The 22,023-nt window shown below is 44.6% G+C and overlaps 1 protein-coding gene across 1 annotated transcript in view; it reads left to right on the top strand.

Moving 5' to 3' along the window:
* Positions 1-21,635, top strand: part of hace1 (HECT domain and ankyrin repeat containing E3 ubiquitin protein ligase 1) — a 39,346-nt gene extending 17,711 nt beyond the window's left edge. Inside the window, exons 13-24 of the mRNA XM_084942591.1 lie at positions 3,139-3,207; positions 3,349-3,436; positions 6,621-6,732; positions 12,143-12,240; positions 12,348-12,435; positions 14,334-14,483; positions 17,095-17,291; positions 17,531-17,662; positions 19,214-19,312; positions 19,764-19,834; positions 19,931-20,044; positions 20,284-21,635. Of these exons, the coding sequence (XP_084798717.1) occupies positions 3,139-3,207; positions 3,349-3,436; positions 6,621-6,732; positions 12,143-12,240; positions 12,348-12,435; positions 14,334-14,483; positions 17,095-17,291; positions 17,531-17,662; positions 19,214-19,312; positions 19,764-19,834; positions 19,931-20,044; positions 20,284-20,386 (1,321 nt within the window). The 3' untranslated portion in view covers positions 20,387-21,635. The remainder of the gene's footprint in view (positions 1-3,138; positions 3,208-3,348; positions 3,437-6,620; positions 6,733-12,142; positions 12,241-12,347; positions 12,436-14,333; positions 14,484-17,094; positions 17,292-17,530; positions 17,663-19,213; positions 19,313-19,763; positions 19,835-19,930; positions 20,045-20,283) is intronic.
* The last annotated feature ends 388 nt before the right edge of the window (positions 21,636-22,023 follow it).

The raw sequence follows: 22,023 nt of genomic DNA, 5'->3' as shown, positions 1-22,023 counted from the left end.
GCATTCACGCAGAAAAGAAAAGTGTTTGTATGAATGTTTCGTGGAGTAGTACAGTGGTATATATAACCAGTCACTGAGGCTAACAGCTGTGTCCACATTCATAGAAGGAAAATGTTTTCAAATGGGAAAGAGAACTGAGCTTGAAACTGTTGGGAAGTGACTGGAAATCTCCAAACAGCTCTAAAAGATGAAGAGACTTTAATCAGAAAACAATCTAATCAGTTTCGTTATTACTTCACATGGAAAAAGTAAACACCTGGAGACCATACGGATACCAAATTCCAATCACATTAATGGTTGTATATAAATCTGCAATCATTCTGCGATAAAGTTCTCTTAATTTTCAAGGACATATTTGGTCGTGATATCCCTGCAAAACCCAGAATGATGTTTTTTACCCAACGTAAAGATATACATCTCTTCAGAATTTTACTATTGTAAGTAACAAAGCCGTAATGAGGATAAATGTGATCCTCCGAGGACAGATCACGGCTGTATAGATCAGAAGAAATACACTCCATGGAAAAACTGACTGATTCTGTAAGGACTGAAGCAGGCACCCATAGCAAACTATGAACCAAATATCTATCTGTAAGTCAAAACACAGGTCAAAACTTTAGATTGTGAGGAAACCCTTCAGCCATCAGGCTGTGGTTCCTCTGTGAAACCAGCTCCCAGATTGAATTCAGAAGACATAGCTCCCCCAATCAGAATCAGAATCAGAAAGGGTTTTATTGCCAAATGTTGAGCAGGTTTACAACATTAGGAAATTGCTGCGGTGCTTCAGTGCAAACATACTGTCATAAATCACGCTTAAATAGACATGAAAATAAAAATAAGAATAAGAATTAAAAGTGCTAAGTAGATAGATATATACATGATATATACATGAGTGCAGGTGGTGATCAGTGCCAAACATGGAATGATGCAGTGAACACAGCGTAGGGTCATGTGTTAGTGGTGGGAACGGTCATACGGTTATTGTTCACGAGTCCAACAGCAGAGGGGAAGAAACTGTTCTTATGGCGAGAGGTTCTGGTGCGAATGGACCGGAGCCTCCTGCCTGAGGGGAGCAGGTCAAACAGACTGTGTCCAGGATGAGAAGGGTCAGCTGAGATCCGAGCTGCACGCCCCAGTGTCCTGGAGGTGCACAGGTCCTGCAGAGATGGGAGTCTGCAGCCAATCACCTTCTCAGCAGAGCGCACAACACGCTGCAGTCTCTGTTTGTCCCTGATAGTGGCTCCAGCGTACCACACGGTGATGGAGGAGGTGAGGATGGACTCGATGATTGCGGTGTAGAATTGCATCATCGTCCGTGTTGGCAGGTTGAATTTCTTCAGCTGCCTCAGGAAGTACATCCTCTGCTGGGCTTTCTTTATGACGGAGGTGATGGTGGGCTCCCACTTCAGGTCCTGGGTGATGGTGGTACCCAGGAAGCGGAATGAGTCCACAGAGGTGATGGGGGTGTCAGTCAGGATGATGGGGGGGAGTGGGGCTGTGTGCTTCCTGAAGTCCACAATAATCTCCACTGTCTTCTGGGCATTCAGCACCAGGTTGTTGTGGCTGCACCAGGACACCAGACGTTCAACCTCCCTCCTGTAGGCAGACTCATCCCCGTCCGAGATGAGTCCAATAACGGTGGTGTCATCTGCAAACTTGATTAGCTTGACAGACTGGTGGGTGGAGGTGCAGCAGTTGGTGTACAGGGAGAAGAGCAGAGGAGAAAGAACACAGCCCTGAGGGGAGCCGGTGCTGATGGTCCGGGAGTCCGAGACGTTCTTTCCCAGCCTCACGTGCTGCTTCCTGTCCGTCAGGAAGTCAGTGATCCACCGGCAGATGGGATCAGGCACATTCATCTGGGAAAGCTTGGCTCTGAGATGGTCTGGAAGGATGGTGTTGAAGGCAGAGCTGAAGTACGCAAACAGGATCCTGGCGTAGGTTCCTGGGGAGTCCAGATGCTGCAGGATGAAGTGTAGGGCCATGTTGATGGCGTCATCTACAGACCTGTTGGCTCTGTACGCAAACTGCAGGGGGTCCAGGAGGGGGGCCGTGAGGGTCTTGAGGTAGGAGAGAACCAGGCGCTCAAATGACTTCATGACCACAGATGTCAGAGCCACGGGTCTGTAGTCATTTAGCCCAGTGATCCTAGGTTTCTTGGGGACAGGGATTATGGTAGAGGACTTGAAGCAGGCAGGCACATGACATGCCTGCAGTGAGGAGTTGAAAATGCCAGAAAACACTGGGGCCAGCTCGTGTGCACAGTGTCTGAGGGTGGCAGGAGACACACCTGCTTCCTCACACCTGCTTCATGAATATGAAGAGTTGTGGTGGGAGGAGGTGGTGTGAAATCCTCTTTTGTGTGGGGTGAGGAGGGGGGTGTTGTAGGTGAAGTGTTTGATGGGGGTGATGGCTCTATGGAGGGGGGAGAGGTGGGGGAATGAGTGTCCAAAGTGTCTCTATTGTTGGGGCTGTTGGAGGTGTGAAGGCTGCCTGATGACTCGTCAAAACGGCAGTAAAAGTCGTTAAGGGTGTTGGCCAAGAGCAAGTCATCAGTGGAGTGGGGGGTTTTAGGCTTGTAGTTGGTGATATTCCTAAAACCTTTCCACACAGAGGCCGAGTCATTCTCTGAGATCTGCTGCTGCATCTTCTCAGAGTGCTGGTGTTTAGCAATGTCCACTTCTTTAGTGAACCTGTACTTGGCCTCTCTGTAGCAGTCCCTGTCTCCGCTTCTGAACGCCTTTCTCTTTTCCAGCCACAGCTTTTTGAGTTTAGGAGTAAACCAGGGTTTGTCATTGTTATAACTCACCCTGGTGCGTGATGGCACAATGCTGTCCTCACAGAAGTGGATATAGGAGGTGACAACCTTCCTTTTTAAAACGAAATGAAATATTTCACATTCATGTCAGGTCAGACTGACTGATCTGAGGCAGATTCCACTGGAAGCAGCCATGCTTCATCCCATTTGCTCCCACACTATTAGTGGACATTTATGGATTAGATCTATAAAGATGCTTAATTAACAAGGAAATGTGGACTGTTATTGACATGAAGTGAGCTGTTGCCCTTTTCAGTTTGCTCTGTCTTTTCTCTGGTTTCTGTTTCTCGTACCTTCTGACCTCTCTCTGTTTCCACACCCAGAATGACATCACCCCGCTTCATTGAGTTTGTCTGCAACAATGATGATGTGCTCAAGTGTTTCGTTATCAGGTGAGTCAACATGGCTCTTTAACATAAACATTAGAAAGTATGAATTGATCCAGAAACGTATTTTCTCTGAATTGATTTCCACTCTCATTTCCTTGTTCTCTCATTTTTCCCCTTATATTTCCGTCTGGACCTCCTCCTTAGAAATCCAAAGATCATCTTTAACCACTTCCACTTTCTCCTTGAATGTCCAGAGCTGATGTCACGCTTCATGCATATCATTAAAGGCCAGGTAAGACATAATCGAATAAATATATGACTACCTATTATGTACAAGAGAGAAAGAGAGCTGCCTGGAAAGATAAAGCCAGCCATCATTAGCCCCACTTCTGCTACAGAGACAGTGTCTGTAAACAGCTTAAATAATTTTGATGAGCTAATAAAACTGCCCTTTATTTCTGCTGAATAGTTTCTCTTCCTTCCTATAGTGTGTCCTATAGCATCCCTAAGAATAAGTACAGCAGTAGTCATATTCAAAAGATTTGTCTTTGGAACATTCATCCGACTTGCCACGGTGCAAACCTGCAGACCTGCATCTCTTCTTCTATATCAGCTCTGATTTTCATTTTCTCCATGGCAAAGCCCCAGAGTTCTCGGTCAGGTGGTAACACTTCCTGACATTTTTTAGTTCATTATCGCCAGTATTTTGTGATTCTCACCCCATTGACGACCCTACCACCCATTCTTGATCCCACATTTATTAATTAATCTATTATAAGTTATCCATCCACCTTCTTCTGCTTATCTGGGGCTGGGTATTAGGGGCAGCAGCAGAGGCATTCATCAACATTCAGAGCCTTCAGGGATTCAGGGCAATCCTCCCACAGGGGCTCTGCCACCAACAAGTTGTTTCACTGCCTCAGTGACCTCGCCCCATGTGATAGACGAGTCATCCTTCTCATCCACAGACTCTGCTTCCTCTACGGGAATGTGTCAGTGGGATTAAGGAGATCCTCAAAGTATTCCTTCTACTGCCCGACAATATCCTCAGTTGAAGTCAGCAGCGCTCCACCCACACTACACACATTGCAGTCAGAGCACCACCTTTACCTCCTCAGTCGCTTAAAGGTTTGCCACAAACTCATCAAGGAAGTTCAAAAATCTTTTTCCATGGCCTCTCTGAACTCTTCCCACACCCGGGTTTTGCTTCAGCCACCATCTGGTTTGGGGTTACCACCATTACAGGCACCAACCACCTTGCAGCTGCAGCTCAGTGCAACAGCTTCAGCAATGGAGGTGCTGAGGATGGGCCGTTTGGACTCCGTGTCCCCAGTCTCCCTCAGAATGCTGTCGAAGCTCTGTGAAAGAGCTCGTGGGCCTCTTCCATGTGTTCCCAGCACAGCCTCACTATACGTTTAGGTGTCCCAGGTCTGTCCAGCGCCCTCCCCCGCTACTGACCCAACTCACCACAAGGTGGCGATCAGTTGACAGCTCAGCCCCTCTCTGCACCTGAGTGTCCCAAACATACAGCCGCAGATCTGTTGATACGATTACAACCTCGATTGCAACCTTGGGTGTCCTGGTGCCACATGCACTTATGGACACCCCTGTGTTCTAACATGGTGTTTGTTATAGACAAACTGTCGTTTGAGAACACCGCTCGGGTTCAGATCTAGCAGACCATTCCTCCCACTCACCCCCTCTCCAGTTCTCTGTTGCTAATATGAGCGTTTAAGTCTCCCAGTAAGATACAGATTCCCCAGGTGCAGCACCCTCAAGCACCCTAACGAGGGGGTTCAAGAAGACCGGGTACTCTGAACTGTTTGGTCCATAAGCACAGACAACAGTCAGGACCCGTTCCCCGACCCAAAGGCACAGGGAACAAACCCACTTGTCCACTGGGCAAAACCCTAACATACAGGCAGCAAGCCGAGGGGATACTAAAGATACCCACCCTTGCCCATCACCTCTCATCAAGGGCAACTCTGGGGATCAGTCCACCAGGGTCTCCACCCTTGGCTGCTGCACACATTGCAGCCTACCCCTACTGCACCCCCTGCGGGTGGTGGACCTACAGGTGGATGGGCCCATGCCCTTTTTCAGGCTATGCCCAGCAAAGCCCCATGGGCTAAGGCCTGGCTACCAGTTGCCCGTCCTCAGGCACCCTCCTCATGCCCTGCTCCTGGAAGGCTCCCTGGTAACCCTATCCTGGGCAGGACGAACTGTTCCCTACGTTTTTCTCTCATAGAGGTCTTTTGAATCACTCACTCCAGTGCACAAAGCAAAGTCCATAAAGACATGGATGAGCAGGTTTGTTTGTTTGTAAGAACTTGACTGGTCGCACAGAGTCCTAACCTCAACCCCATAGAACAGCTTTGTGATTAATTACAGCAGAGGCTGTGAGCCAGGCCTACTCTCTGAGTCTCCTGACTTCATTAGCGTACCATAATTAGGCTTAGAAGACACTGTCAAAACTTGTTGACAATAGATCCTTTAAGGCGCTTGAAAAAGAAGAAGAAAATGATCTTTGTAGCCAGCCTGCTTGTTATTCTGATATAAATGAAACAATAAAAGTTTAATGACAGATAACTCGTGGTTAAAGTCAGTACTAAGCAAACTGCTTTCTGCACAGAAGCTGTTTCAAAGTTGGATCAATGTGATATTATTTAGAAAAACACTGACAATTTTGTTTTCTTTAGCCAAATAACTTTATTTTACCATGCTGCTTATTTTGAAGAGCCATCCATGTGTTTGCCTGGAAAGAGTCCATCTTCACATTTGACTTTTTGTACCTGACTTTTTTTGTATCAGGGCTAATACAGAGAGAGAGACTGCTATTCGTATTCAAACCTTTAGAACTACCACTAAACCTAAAGTGGACTTCTGTGATCTGTGGGAGGAAGCTGGAGAACCTTGAGAGAACACACTCAGACCAAGGGGAGGATGTACAAACTCCAACAGAAAGGTCCCGCCCAGCCGATGGATTTAAACCTTATTTATCTTGTAGTCCTGTGAGACTTTGAGTGACCCCATGTCATTTCATGATCAAGTGTTCCTTCCACGGCGAGAACACTTGTCTTAAGAAAAGTTTATTCAGCTTCATTAATTTGTAATGGCTGTTCTGAGTTGTGTTAATTATCCTATCTTTAGTATTTATATTTGAGCTGCAGCATGAAAGTCCATGGATCATAGCTCACCTGGGAGTAGGTCCTTGTTTTAATTACAGGCTTCCTTATTCCTCTCTCAGTGCACTCTATCTTTCACTCTTCAGTGCTTGGAGAATAAAGGCATATATTATGGAAATGGACCCCAGCCTTGTCTCTGAATTACAGATGAGCGTTTCAGCACAAAACACTTCCTGAGGAATCAACTCGGATTGAAAAATTCCCCAACCTTAAAATTGAAAATACAGCCAAGTGATAATTAGTTTGAGAAAGTGCTGTGCAGTGTGAAATAAACTCTTGTCTTCCCGTCAGCCCTTTAAGGATCGGTGTGAGTGGTTCTACGAGCATCTGTTGGCCGGCCAGCCAGATTCTGACATGGTTCATCGTCCAGTCAATGAGAATGATGTGCTGCTCATCCACAGAGGTACAGTCACACTTAAGCTGCTCGTGTCCAGTCGCTGATGTCATTTGCAGGGTTATGGATACGGAATGAGATTGTGAATGTGGCCATGTGAGAGTTGTTGGCACAGTGTGAATCTTTACTGTAGCTTTAGAACAGCTATCGCTAACTCTGCTTTCATTCTGTGTGGGGTATACTGTCATAGAAAATCATTATCAGTATGTTGACGTTTGTTCATTGACGTTATTTATGCTTTTGAGACTTGAGTACCTGCTAGTCACCGCATTTGGATACTTCTTGTCCCACAGCGTACCTATAGAGCACTTATGCTAGTATGAAATTGCCGACTGTTTGATCTCCACCTCAGTCTGATGCAGCACGTTGATTTGTAACAAATGTAACCTCAAGTTTTATAAAGATACTTTAAGTTGCCAGAAAGCACTCGATTGATTATAATGTAGGTGCAATAACACCAATAAAAATGTACATAAACATCAGAAATCACTTTTGGGCACAACAACAGCATTTAGTCAACTTACCTCATGTGGCTGGAGCGTCTGTCTGCAGGTAGTCTCTCAGGGTTGCTGTTTGCCTCGCTGTTGCTTCCCTTTTCTTCATGACTGGTGGCTGTGATTCCCCATACTGGCATACGGATTGTGGTCCCATGAGCTTACACACTCAAAACACCTGCCGCCCAGGCTGGTGTCGGCTTAGCCCTTTGAGAGCCTCAACCCTGCAAAAACGACTGCAGCATGTTCCCAGCGGTGGTGTCAGCTAAAGTGCAGTAAATAGTTAATGATTAGTTTATTAATTTACATTGCACAGACCTTAGAAGGTGGTTAAGAACCGTACCCCACGATACTGAAATAGTTAATTAAATAAATCTAATAATGAAATGTTTTGGTATCAACAGCATGTATATGAAACTCGGGGTGCTAACTACCATTGTATTCATCTTTTCTTTACGTCTGAAGGACACCTGCTTGTCTTCAGTCTTATTTGTGATCATTATTAGTTGTATTCTAACATCCAGAGATTTTTATGGTCTGTTTTATAATATCTAACAAGCGTCATACAGTCACTCAGTCACATTGCATTGCCACGAACACCTCAACATTCAGCTCCAGATTTTTCTGCTCGCAGTGAAAGAGTTCTCATTTTCTAACTGTTTTTTTTATTGTTGGTTTTAATTCAAAATAAACTTTGAATTCACTTTGAATGTTTGACTGCACAACAGTGGACCATATGTTAGTGTCCCCTTTGATAACCACCAGCTCCCCCTAGGACCCGCTGCAGGCTATTGTTCAGATCAGGGAACAGGAGACGGACGTTATTTACAGACACTCCGTCATAGTGAGCTCTGGAGTCAGAGACTATTTTGCCAAGCTTTATGGTGTGATATATGCCGAAAAATTGCACCCCCTCCTGTCCCAGTTACATAGCTGGAGCCCACTCTGCGTGATCACTGTCTAAGATCTTTTTGTGGGTATTGTATCTTCTCCGCAGGCTTCTTCTCTAAAGTCTGCCATCTGCTAGGGACATGGAAATCAATGGAGCAACCCAGTTGTTGCTTTTACCTTTATAAACATTTTTGGCCATCATCTGTATGATTTTCTGCTGATCTATAGATCAGGGGCAAGCTTCTAATCCTTCTTTGTGTGAAGAAAGACTGACTTTCGTGCATCTTCTCCAGCTGACTTTCTAGCTGCAGCCAAAAGATTAGACTGTCTTTTGAATAGTTTTACCTCTCCCATGGGGTCATATAGCTTGGACGAACATTACCTAGAATGAATGTCTTCAATTTTTTTCGTGGGACGGCCTGTGGGCGGACCTAAAGCAGATATCTCCTACACCTACCCAACCCAGATCCAATTTCAGGGCAAATGGTTTATTATGCGGCCCATTAATCTGCTTCCAAACCTTGTGAATGCACAGGATTTACTTCTTCTGTAGCTCCATCTTCCTCCCTGACCTGCTCTTTATTGGGTGGAGATGTTCTCAGGAGGGTGCAGGGCCTGGATAAAGTGCGTCAAGGTACTTGTCACTCCGGCACGCTGTCCATGTAACAGCTGCTGCAAGTTCTGGCTACATGAATCGAGGATGTGCAATAATAGGGAGCAAATTCTGCTTCTCTTTCATATCTAAGCCTCTGTTCCTCAAGAGAAGTTGGTCCCTGTTTGTTTTCCTTGGAATGTTCTCCAGTCTTGTAAAAGAGTCCTTTAAATACCTTCAGACATAAAGAGTCTAGCATTTTCATTTCTCGAAGAGGATGTGTTGGAGAGCCTTTGAACTGCGCTTTGAGAAGTGTCAGACATCAGGAAAAGGGAGTTTTTCTTTCCCACTGTTGCCAAGAACCTGCTCAAAGGGAGTCGTTTGATTGTTGGGATTTTCTCTCTATTATTATTATAGGGTCTTTACCCAGAAGTATAAAGTGCCTTAAGGTAACTGCTGTTGTGATTTGACCTTATATGAATTAAACTAAATTGAATTGAATCTTTTAAATGGTAAATGGGCTGATTCTTATATAGCGCTTTTCTACTCTCCCGGAGTACTCAAAGTGCTGTATACCAGCGGTCTCCAACCTTTTTTGCGTACGGACGGACCGGTTTATGCCCGACAATATTTTCACGGACCGGCCTTTAAGGTGTCGCTTATCCGCGACACCTTAAAGGCCGGTCAACAAAATAAAACTAGTACCGGTACCGAAAAAAGGAAGATTTATTCATAACACACGTGAAAAGACCCAGGAAAACAGAGTTACGATCAAAACGATAACAAAATAACACTGAAAACCGATAAAAACCCTGAAAACTATACATTTCACACCTGAGCCTCAACTCGCGCGGCCCGGTACCAAACGACTCACGGACCGGTACCGGTCCGAGGCCCGGGGGTTGGGGACCGCTGCTGTATACAACATGCCTCATTCACCCATTCACACCCACTCAAACAAGCACTTCTAAACACAAGTGCAAACGAATCTACATTCACACACATTCACACTCCGATGAACGCATCGGAGGGCAACTTAGAGTTAGTTTCTTGCCCAAGGATATTTGACATGCAGACTGGGGAAGCCTAGGATCGACCCACCAAAATTTCCAATCGGTAGCTGATCTGCTTTACCACCTGAGCCACAGCCACCCAAGTGACTGTTCACCCATATCTGTGTTAGGAGTGTGCTCTGTGACATCAACTTTGAGGTCAAACTGCCTACAACAAGCTTTAGATTTGATGGGTGAGTCATCCTCTTCAAAGGCTGCCTCTAAAGCAGCAGCCTCAGCCAAGGCCGCTTCCTTTCCTTTATCTTGTTGTAGTGCTTCTAACTGTTCCTCTCTTTGTATTTTGGTGTCTATTGTTTTCTCAGAGAAAGCCACCTTTGCGTGTGCTGCTTTAACTTTAACTCCTATTGCTAAACCTTTTTATGCCTTTTGAGCTACCGGAGGATGTTGAGGATCGTGAAAGAACATGGAAACATAGATCAAAGGTTAAGAGATCAGAGTCTTTAACTGTCCTGGCTTCCCTCTTTGTATCTGAAGCGGTTTATCCCGTTAGCTAAACAATCAAGTATTTTCACAAAGACTCTTGGACCAAGAAGGTTGCAATGAGTTCACTGAGTCTTAACTTACATAAACTTAACTAAAGAAAATACAATATCTATCAAATACACGTGTACTATATGTGTGCACAATATGCATGTTTGCACAAGTGAATGTTTGCACATGTTTAAGAGTACCTTGTACTCCACTATTGTCACAAAAAATTAAAACCGACAGACCCAGTTTCATATTAGCAGAAAAAGCAGAATTTCTTACAGTATGCAGATGTATTGTACATTTCCCCAAACATGTGAGACACATCAAAACTTATGGATATGATCTTTGTTAGTTTCCTAATATAGAAAGAAATGTCCTTTCATCATGCATCATTAGCAGCTTCTGCTCTCTCCCCTCTAGCCTGAAAAATGAGAGCTCTATAAATATATTTCTTGAAACATGACATACAGAGGCCATGAGTATTTTGAATTGGAATCATACCTGGGGTGTGACTGATGATGTTTCACCAGTCCATAAAAACACAAATACACACATGTACACATACTGGAAAACTGACACCTGTTGTGGTAGCCATTACGTCCCTCTACCAGTCTCAAGTCTTGTCAGGTGCAGGATGACTTTGAACACTTATTAAAGCTGCCAGTAGAGCCTTGAGCTATTTTTGGTTCAGGCACAATTCTATTATTACAGCAGGGTTGGGATGGTCCCTGCTTTGCCAAATAGAATTCAGGAGACCACAGGTAGAATCCACCAGGGCCTCAACCAGCACCTGGTTGAAGTACCTGACCCCAGATGGAGGCTTTTCATATATGTGAAACATTCTTTGACAATAAAGAACATAAGGACACACTAGTAAGACTCAGAAGTCCTCCAAATGACCTTTGTACTCTTGACCATTCCCCAGGTTTGGCCAGCCAGCTTCCACCAATCAGCCCAGTAGGGCAGTTGTTGACTAGGTTCTCTTCTCCAACCAAACTGTGGCTGTGGGATTGATCCCTTTTCTGCTTTCTCGGGGAAGCATATGTACCAAGGCCACCAAATGTAGCAAAAGACATCATGTTGAGAGGGGGTTCACTCAGGAGAGTTCTCAGGTGGTTGAGCAGATCTGGTCTCAGATTGATGTCAGCCTCTTTGCGTGTGATTTGGGTGGGCCTGAGGGCCCACCTGTTCCATCTTTTTTTGAGCTTGGGCTCACTCAACCAAAGGCATGAACACCTTGTAGCTACACAATGCTACCTGCTATTCGCTATAGTTACTTGTGGCATATGCCATTACATCTGGAAATGTAATATCTGGAAAATCTTGAGATACAGTCTCAAGTCTCAAGCTGTGCTCTGAGACACATTGTAATCAAACTACCTGTGATTTAATGCCAGCACCAGTGCTTTTTAGGTAAGCTGTGGGGCGTGACTGGGTAGGCCACCGTGTGTTAAAAAGGTATCCATATGCCCTGACTAGCAGTGGGATCATCAGTTGCATTCTTATGAAATTAAGAGTTAATCTCTTCACTCAAAGAAACAAGGTTACAATGTAACTTTATCCACATGGCACTAGTTATAAGTTGAAGGTGTTGTATGGTGTAAAACCTAAAGTAACATGATAAAAGGTAACAAAGTATCTAATAAACTCTGTCTACTAGTGTCCTTACACAGAAACAAACGTGGAAACATACAGCAGGTCTGCCCAAAGCAGTTGGGCCATTGAAGGTTCAAAATACCATTGGTCGAACAAACTGGTCCAAAATGTGCACCAACTGAATGGGAAATGACAAGAAGACCCTTGGTCATAAATAACATTCAACCGTCATAGAACCGAAGATCTGTATGAAAACGTTTGTTCTACAAAATATAAATTGTATTTCCCCATATCACCATCAGATTCCATATTTAGGAGTAGCTGTGAGATGGTTTCAAAGTCCACCAATGAAAAACTCAAACAAGGCATTGCTGTTCGTTTCCATGGCGAGGAGGGTATGGTGAGTTGTCTGCAGTTCAGCTGTTAACAGTATAAACAGTAGTATTGTAGTTTGTATTAAAGACGCAGAGTACTGTGTGTGTGTGTGTGTGTGTGTGTGTGTTTCAGGGCCAAGGTGTAGTTCGGGAGTGGTTTGACATTCTATCCAATGAGATCATCAACCCAGACTACGCTCTGTTCACTCAGTCAGCTGATGGTATGTGTGACATTTTTCCTTTAAATCACAAGAGTTCAGGTGTACAGAGTGATCCACAGAATGATCTCATGCCATGTTTGTGTGACCACTGCTTGCTATTAAGATCATTTTGTACTGACGTGCTTGACAAGATGAGGCACAGTTAGGAACTAGCATGGCTCCCCAATCCTTGCTCAACGGCGGCTGCCTCTGTAGAATCATAATTTACAAATTTGTGAGAGGAAAATGCACGACTGCTTCCCAAGTTAATCTACAAAATGCATTAATCATGAAAGTCATGCTGTGCAAGAGCACTGTGTTAAAGAGAGAGAGGAGAGAATAAATGCCAGAGAGATAAGATTAGATAAGAAGAACTTTATTTATCCCGAGGGAAATTCTTTTGTCATACACATGCTCAATGCAGCAAGAGAGACAGAGGAGCAGAGGAATAAGATATACAATATATACAATAAGAATACTAGTATACAGTAGTATACAGTAGGATAGTGCAAAATATAATATGAAATAACTGTAACGAAGTAACAATATAACTGTATCCTGAAAAATAAATAGCTTAGCTATCAGTGCAGGTAATTCTAAAAGTGACATAGTATTGTGCAAATGAATAAAAGAGAGTAGCAGCATATGATGGGGACATGAAACAAACATTTGATGAAAAACTGTTGGTGATATTGCACGGTCTGAATGGGAACAGAATAGCTTTGTTATTAATCCTCAGGAAAATCACCTACAGAGTGAGGAGGAGTTGTACAGTTTTATTGCCACCGGCACAAAGGATTTCCTGTGGCGGTCAGTTCTGCATTTCGGGGCAATGAGTCTTCTGCTGCGTGTGCTCCGATGGTCCATCATGGAGGCGTGCATGTGGTGGGAGGGTTTGTCCATGATACAAAGACGCTTTTTTAGCATTCTCCTCTCAGACACCTCCTCTAGGTTCTCCAGTCTGACACCCAGGACAGAACCAGCCTGTTTAACCAGCTTGTTCAGCCTGTTGGCATCGGCTGTCTTCACCGCACTGCCCCAGCACACAGCTGCAAAGAACACAGCGCTCTCCACCACAGAGTGATAAACATGGTCAGCATTTTCCTACAAACATTAAAGGACCTGAGCCGCCTCAGCAGGAAAAGCCGACTCTGCCCTTTTTTAAAGACAGCACTGGTGTTCTTGGTCCAGTCCAGTTTACAGTGTTTACCCCAGGTACCGGTGGTCCTCCAGGATCTCCACATCAGCCCCTCTGATGGTGACAGTGGTAGGAGGAGGAGCCTTTGTCTTTGTGATGTTAAGTTGTAGATGGTTTAGCTCACACCACTCAACAAAGTGTCCACCACACTCCTGCACTCCTCCTCCTGTCCGTCCCTGATACAGCCCACAATGGCAGAGTCATCAGAGAGTTTCTGCAGATGACATGACTGTGACTTGTACCTGAAGTCAGACGTGTAGAGGGTGAAGAGCAAGGGTGATAGGACCGTCCCCTGCGGCGCCCCCGTGCTGCTCGGGATGTTATCTGAGCGGCAGCCCTTCAGCCGAACATGCTGTGGTCGACTTGTTAAATAGTCCGTGATCCAAGCTACCAGTGGGGCGTCCACCTGCATTTCCGTGAGCTTATTCCCCAGCAGTGATGGTCTGATTGTGTTAAAAGCACTAGAGAAGTCAAAGAACATGACCCTCACAGTGCTCCCAACAATGTCCATGTGATAATAAGCCTGGTCCAGCAGGTAGATGGTGGCATCCTCCACACCGATACGGGTTGATAAGCAAACTGCAGGGGGTCCAGCCAAGGCTCCACCAGCAGACGCAAGTGTCTCAGGATGAGTCACTCTAAGACGCTGAAACAAACAAAGTGTGCTTACACACACACACACACGCACCTGTTTATCACAAATTGTGTCTATGATCCACAGGTACAACGTTTCAACCCAACAGCAACTCATCAGTGAACCCAGACCATCTGAACTACTTTCGATTCGCAGGTCAGATTCTGGGTCTCGCTCTGTACCACCGGCAGCTGGTCAACATCTACTTCACACGCTCATTCTACAAACACATACTCGGTAAGAAACTTTGGTTGCTAATACCTGATGTTACCTACCTTTATGTAATAAACACATTTACTTGAGTTTTGCACCAAACACCAGACTGATGAGAAAGTCCCTTCAATGTTTCTCCAGGATCTGTGGAAAAATTAGACTGTAAGTGATAATATCCAGAAACAGTTTAATATGTCCCACGCCTTTAATTTAATGTATTGACAAAAATATGAGCTCATCTGCCTTAACATGCATATGAACCTGAGTGGCTTCCCATTTGTAATCCATAGGATTTCACATACAGTCGGTTCACTCTTTGCAGTTATAACCGCTTCAACTCTTGGGAAGGCTTTCCATGAGGTTTATGGGAATTTTTGATCCAGAAGCATATTTGTAAGGTCACACACAGATGTTAGATGAGCAGGCCTGGCTCGCAGTCTCCGCTCCAACGTATCCCAAAGGTGTTCTGTCAGGTCGAGGTCAGGACTCTGTGGATTGGCCTGTGTAGACCAGTCAAGTTATTCCACACCAAACTCGCTTATCCTTACATATATACCTGTGCATCCTTTGATAGGAAGAATGTGTTGAGGCGATCTGTCTTCCTGGGCAGAGATATGTTAGAAGAAGCTGAGATTGCCTTGCCGCCCTGGGTTTGGTCAACCGGAGCTCACCCAACTCTTGGATCTCCAGCTTGTGACCCAGCACCCCTGGGTCAGAAGCTTGCTCTTAAAATGGGTTGAACAGAAGTGCCTCATTTCCTTCATGCCAACTGGGACTGCTGGTAGAAGCTTCTTTGCTGTTGGAAGGCTCTTGCCACCACACAGGTTGTGTTTTCCCCTTTAAATATCTTAGGCCGCTGGCCACGGGATAACTAGCTTGGCAACTAGGTATTCAGACCTCATACAAGTTGGTGTCTACTGGGGGTGCAACTTCTGCCCCATTTGGTGATCTGCACTGCTCTGCAGGGGACGTGGAGTCCTCCTCCTCCTCCATGTTCCCTAGGTTGATGAGGTTGGAGTTGGCATCACTCTCTGTGTCCTTGCCACCCAGCTCAGCCATGTTTTGATCCAGGAGGACCTCAAATGTTAGGAGAGTGGGGGGATCTTTCTCAATCATGTCTGCCCAGCTCGTGGTGGCTCGTAGATGATGCGTATCACTTGCAGCAGTAGCAGCTGGCAAGCAGGCACCCTGACAGTTAGTCCCTGCTACTCTCAACCTCCATTCCAAGACCTTCTCTGGCATCTCAGCACAGTGGGGGCAGCCTCGAGGATCCGCCAGAGAAGCCTGTTTAGTGCCATTACAAATGTACACAGGTGAGTGTCCCTGCTCTAAATGGGGGCACCACATAATGGACGGGTGGGATGACGCCTCTTTGGCCTTCAGTCTGACCAGCGTGGGTAGGAGCTGTAGTCGTGGTAACAGAAAGGGGTGAAACTAAGCTACACCAGGGTTGCTTGTTTGTAGCAAGCACTAGCAGCTGGGGTTAAGGCCGAGCTAGTTGCTGTGAGAATCAACATGTCATGACACGTTAGCTGAGTTCTACTAGCCAGCTCAGAAGAGACGTAAGATTTGCACATACGTGGTACGGATCGGGTTTCCGGTACGGGTCGGGGAGTGACAAATCTAATGCTAGCCAAACCCTAGAATCGGCTAACCATCTAATGTGGTGTGACACTAGCATGGTTTGTGGCCTACTAACAAGCTGATGCTAGCTAGACACTAAAAAGCCTTGCCATAATGCATTAGCCCAAGTTACACAAACGTTGGGTACACTGCTAACTAAAACCAGGAAACTGCTGGAACAGCTTTCTTCGATGTGATTGCTGTTCTACAGAATGTAACTATAAGTTCATTTCTTTTGAGGACACATTAAGCACAATCCAGCTAACACGTCTGGTTGGCCATGCTAGAATGATGGGGCGGAGCCCTGACCACATCTCGACAGATCTGTCATGGACACACGATGTCACTGGAGCTGACCATGCCAAGGTCATTCCCATAGTGAAACATCGAGCAAAAGAACCAGTGCAAGGCCATGGGCAGACAAGGCACACTGATTCGTGTGGGGAGTGATGCCTGTAGGCTCCGATCCAACAAATAAGGTACTGTTTTAATGCTGGTTCTGATGCAAAGGTGTCAGAATACACAGTGAATCACTTTTTGTTGCACATGGGGCTGCATGGCTGCAGACCAGCCAGGGTTGTTCCTGCTGAGCCGTGTCTACCGCTAAAAATGCTAATAATGGCCACATGAGCATCATAACTGGAGCAATGGAAGAAAGTGGCTTAATCCGATGAATCATGTTTTCTTTTACGTCGCCCACCTGAGGGAACATCTGGTGTCAGAATGCACTATGGGAAAACGGCAAGCCAGCAGAGGCAGTGTGATGCCTCAGGCGATGTACCATCTACACAACCACTGGTGCAGACCATGCACACCCTGATTGTTGGGCCCTCTTTCACCAGGATGAGGAGCACAATGAAGATGAGGTGTTGACATGGCGTCCAAATTCCCCATATTTTATAGTGTAATATGACTTTTTTTTAAATGTCAGATTATATCACCTCCTTGGATCCAGTGTTTTTGTTTCTAGTGCTACGTTGTGTCGTGACGTCTTGTCTTGTGCGTTTCACAGGTATCCCTGTGAATTACCAGGACGTGTCATCTATCGATCCAGAGTATGCTAAGAATCTGCAGTGGATCTTGGACAATGACATCAGCGATCTGGGCCTGGAGCTCACCTTCTCAGTAGAGACTGATGTGTTCGGGGCGATGGAGGAAGTGCCGCTAAAACCTGGAGGGACCAGCATCCTGGTCACCCAGGACAACAAGGTCAGTCACCACAAATACAGTCTGACGTGTCCCAGTGTCAGTGGAATGCAGAAACTTATTTGGTTGGTGAAGGGATGAAGCGTAACACTGTATGTCAGCTATATGTGCCTCAGTGTTTCCTGTTGCTGTTGCTTAAAGCAGAGTGCTAAAAATGACATGTATGTATAAACTCTGTCTTTTCCATTTCTGTCAGTCGGCATCTCTTCAGGTTTGGTGTCTTTGTGTGCCTCTTCTGTTAGGCCGAGTATGTGCAGCTAGTGACAGAGCTGAGGATGACTCGAGCCATCCAGCCTCAGATAAATGCATTCCTGCAGGGATTCCACACCTTCATCCCCGCCTCGCTCATTCAGCTCTTTGACGAATATGAACTGGTTAGTCCTCCTCCTCAAGTTTCTCTTCTTGTTAGTTTTATCCTTGTTCTTTCCTTACTGGCACCACATTCAGACCTCAACACCATGAGGTTTTAGGCTGCTCGGTTTAACAGCATTAAATCCACCATCCAGCTGGGGCCTTCCTGTGTGGAGGTGCTGTGTTGCTTCCAGGTACACTTTTTTTCTTTGGGTTTGGTAAAATGGCCTTAGTCACACATACTCACACTGCAGTGTGTGAGTATTAGGGCTGTCACAAACGATTGTTTTGATAGTCGACTAGTCACCGATTATTTTTGCGATTAGTCACTAATCAGATCATCATCCATTGGACGTAAAACGTACAGATTATTGCACCAGCAGCATCTGCTCTTATATAACTATCATTAGCTTACAGCTTTAAGTGTGTAAGGTATGTGCTAACTAAACATAAAGACAAGATGATAGTTTATTACATTTTAATGAAATTTGCAGATTGTTTCGGTGAAGTTTAATAAACTCCTTGCTATCTAAAATATAACAGGACACCGGAGTAAATTCTCGAGCATCTCACACTTCTGATAATCAGCTGTCTGCTTGACGTTTATTCAGCTGTGTAAAAACTATAACTTTAATCTCAGCCAAACCGATTTACTCAGGAACAAATAAAACACTGAAAAAAGCCAAACAATAACATTTTTAAGTTATCTAAGTGACTTATATATGTTTAACCTGAGTAGCGAAAGACAGCGGTGGGTTTGAAAACGATTTGCCGGGAGTCCGGTGTTCTCACAGCTCTAGTGACCCTTGACCTCCCGGCTAGCTATCCAGCTAGTGGGTAACAGACGTCTCCGAAAACGTCGGAGCGCTTTTGAAAATATGTGGTGTCTTGTTAACTGAGCAGATATTTGAGGTTTACACAGCTACATTCTCACCTGAAAATATGTTAAACGTTTATTTTGTGACCCAGAAAGAATAATAAGAGTAACATTAAAACTAACCAGCTGCCGCCATTGTTGGAAACTGAGCAGGGCTGCGCTATGAATTCTGGGATAGGTTGGGCCACGAAGTATACACCCGACCCATCCTTCAAATCTGGGGAAATGAAGGACGCATTTGTCGGAGTCTTCGAATGTGGACAGTCGTCGTGTTGCAGTAACGTAATCGGCCTATCAGGAGAATGCGGTTCCTGAATTTGGACACAGCTACACCGGACACAGCTGCTTCTTCTTCTTCTTCGGGGTTTAACGGCAGCTGGCATCCTTGTACATGCAGTGCTGCCATCTTCTGTTTCAGTCTGTTATTACACTCTTAAATCCTACTACTTATTCCTGCGTCTTTTGAGATCTTACAAAGCTTCAAACGACGCGTCGACTATTAAATTAGACGTCGACGATTTTGATAGTCGACTAATCGTGGCAGCCCTAGTGAGCATGTGTGAGTGTATTGCTCAACCAACCATTGAACTGTGGGAGGAGCTCTGTGCTTTCCTGTTGTGTTTGTCTCAGTTAGTATCTTTTCTTTTCTCTCTGTGTGCACGTCGCTGCATCGCTGCGTGTACGTGCACACATACAGGAGCTCCTACTATCAGGGATGCCCGAGATTGATGTGCAGGACTGGTGTAGGAACACTGAGTACACCAGTGGATATGACACTCAGGAGCCAGTCATCCAGGTGGGCCCCTCTGCTACCACACAAGAACCAAATCCTTGAACACAAGACCTGAGTCAACCAGAGACACCTTCACATTTTTATTGAGTACTTTGTAAAGAATTCTCAGAAAAAATGCAAAACTATAAAAAATAAGTTTTGAAATTCCTGAAAAACACTAAATCTGTGCCTGTGACTGCACTTTAAACCGAGTGTTTCCTAATTTTCACCAGAGAATCTCTTCACCTGCTCTGATTTCCTCTCACATTAAAATTTTACTCTACAATACGTGAAGCTGACATGGAGTTTACACATAGCTTTTATTTGTCACGCTCTGCTCAATTTTGAACACAGCACTGATTATAGGGAAACGTTTACTTCATGGCTCTGTAGGAAAAGACAGAGTGAAGTTCGTCATTGTCAGTAATATGAGGATGTCCTTTAGCTGCCAGCTAATTAGCTTCCCCCCCCCTAGTGGTTCTGGGACGTGGTGACGGGCCTGACCCAGGAGGAGAGGGTTCTCTTGCTTCAGTTTGTCACAGGAAGGTTTGTCAGCTTGATTCCTCCTACAGTTTTTTTTTAAAATATAGAAACGTGTAAATGCCTTTTAAAGTGAATGGTGCTAATATAATCCTCGTCCAGTTCCAGGGTTCCTCATGGAGGATTTGCCTACCTGATGGGTGGGAGCGGTTTACAGAAATTCACTATTGCTGCAGTCCCGTACACCTCCAACCTGCTGCCTACCTCGAGTACCTGGTAATTAGAAACAGATCTCTTTTTCCGTCCTGCTATCATTTGCTAATTCCCCCTTCATTTTCCAATAGAGAGAAATTACATATAAATATAATAAATACTGGGAAAAAGTACATAAAATCTTTCTTTCTTGGAAAGTTTCAAACCAAGCATACAGGTAATTAATATAGCTGCAGTTGTTTTGGTAAAGAATGAGCTGTTCCCCTGCTGTGTTGGTCATGGCGCCTTTACCCCCTCCACAGTATCAACATGCTGAAACTTCCAGAATACCCAAGCAAGGAGGTCCTGAGGGACCGCCTGCTGGTGGCTTTGCACTGTGGGAGCTATGGCTATACCATGGCCTGAGCATGCTGAAGTGTCTGCAGGTTTGACCGTCTCCAGCCTCCATCTCCTTCCTCCTCCACAGACGACCCTTTTGCAGTCAGCTGCTTCTTTTGCTGGATAAACAGGGAAAATCCTTAAACAGATCCAGATCTCCCTTCACGCCTGTGCCAGGATTTCATTTTTCAGCTTTCATTGGAGACACAGCAGAGACTGACAGGAATGCAGAGGGAGAACCTGCAGCATGTGGTCGCCTCCTCATCCCACTGAGCTAAACCAGCACCCAGAATTTCATTTTTAGGTGATTTATGCAAATCATGTATTTAAATGGACTGTTTTTCATGCAGATATTTATTTAGGATTAAAACATTATTTAGAAGATACATTTTCTACTGAAAACACATACCAACACACATTTTGTGTTGAGATTATATATCAAAGTGCATCATAAACATTATCACATGAACGGTACAATATATGGAATCACGTTTTGTTTTTGTGCTGTCTCAGGCCTTCATCATTCGTTTACTCTTTCTTCTTTGGGCCAGTATTGTGTAACTGTTTGATACCTGGGCCAATAACAGTGAACGGTTTTTGATACCTTTGATTTTATAATTAACTGACCAAAAATAATCGTTTGCCATTTATTTCTTAGATGACTCAATAAGCCAACACAGCAACCAACTGCACAAAGTATCAAAAACCCAACCTGAGCAACGAAACATGGAACAAGTCTGTAAACATGCAGATTTCAGGTGTGAACGTCTGACTCCATGTCCTCTTACAGGCGGCTCCTCCTTTGACAGATTTGTCCTACGTTGTCATGGCGCCGCTAAAACTGTATTCAATAAGATTTTGTCATTTAAACCTTCTTTTAGGCTCCTCCCTGAAAGCTGAAACCAAAGTCAGCTGGATGGGTGATGAAACGTTTCTCCCGCTGAAAGCACTGATGATGATGATGAACAGAATCCACGTTTTGAAAGCAGGACTCTTTTTCAGTTTGTTTTGTTATTGTTGATACAACACTGCGTTAAAAGAGATGGGCATCGTGCCATTAATGTATCAGCTTGCTGTATTTTTCCTATTTGTAAAGGGAGCATATAAATAATGTAGAGATCATTTAATCTGTCATATTTTTTCAATCCCAAGCCTGAAATGTGCTTTTATACAGATACTGGTGTTGCTGGTGTGTATTGATATTTTTGCTGATATTTGTCTTTGAGATTTTATCTAATAACACTCGGACATGTTGCCATTAAGCAGCAGAGGCAAACATTTGTACTTGGTTTTTTTTAAAGGGGCGGGGTTACCAGCAGGTTGTTTGCCCGGACAGGTGTAAATGGCCCAGACATGAGCTCTGCACTCTGGTCATCAGTTTAGACCAACAGGTGACTACTGTTTAAATCCCATAAACAGTGTTCATGTTAGCAGCTCCTCTACCAGGACCTGCACCGTCACATTAGTGCCACCTACTGAAGCTCAAGAGGTAGGAAATATCAACCATTAGCATTTTTTTAAATAGGTGACTGATTTTATATTTTGAAGCCAAGAACCAATAGAAGCTGGTTTTTAATCATAAATTAAGAATTTAAGCAGTACTGTAAAATATACATCATGCTGAGAATAAGTACAAATATTTCTGCAGGATTGAAGCTTCCAAA

The sequence above is a fragment of the Perissodus microlepis genome, chromosome 11 (genome assembly GCF_051167445.1).
Source record: "Perissodus microlepis isolate ML-2025 ecotype Zambia chromosome 11, ASM5116744v1, whole genome shotgun sequence".
Lineage (NCBI taxonomy): Eukaryota > Metazoa > Chordata > Actinopteri > Cichliformes > Cichlidae > Perissodus > Perissodus microlepis.
Note: the sequence above shows the minus strand (reverse complement) of the source record. Positions and strands in the feature narration are given on the sequence as shown.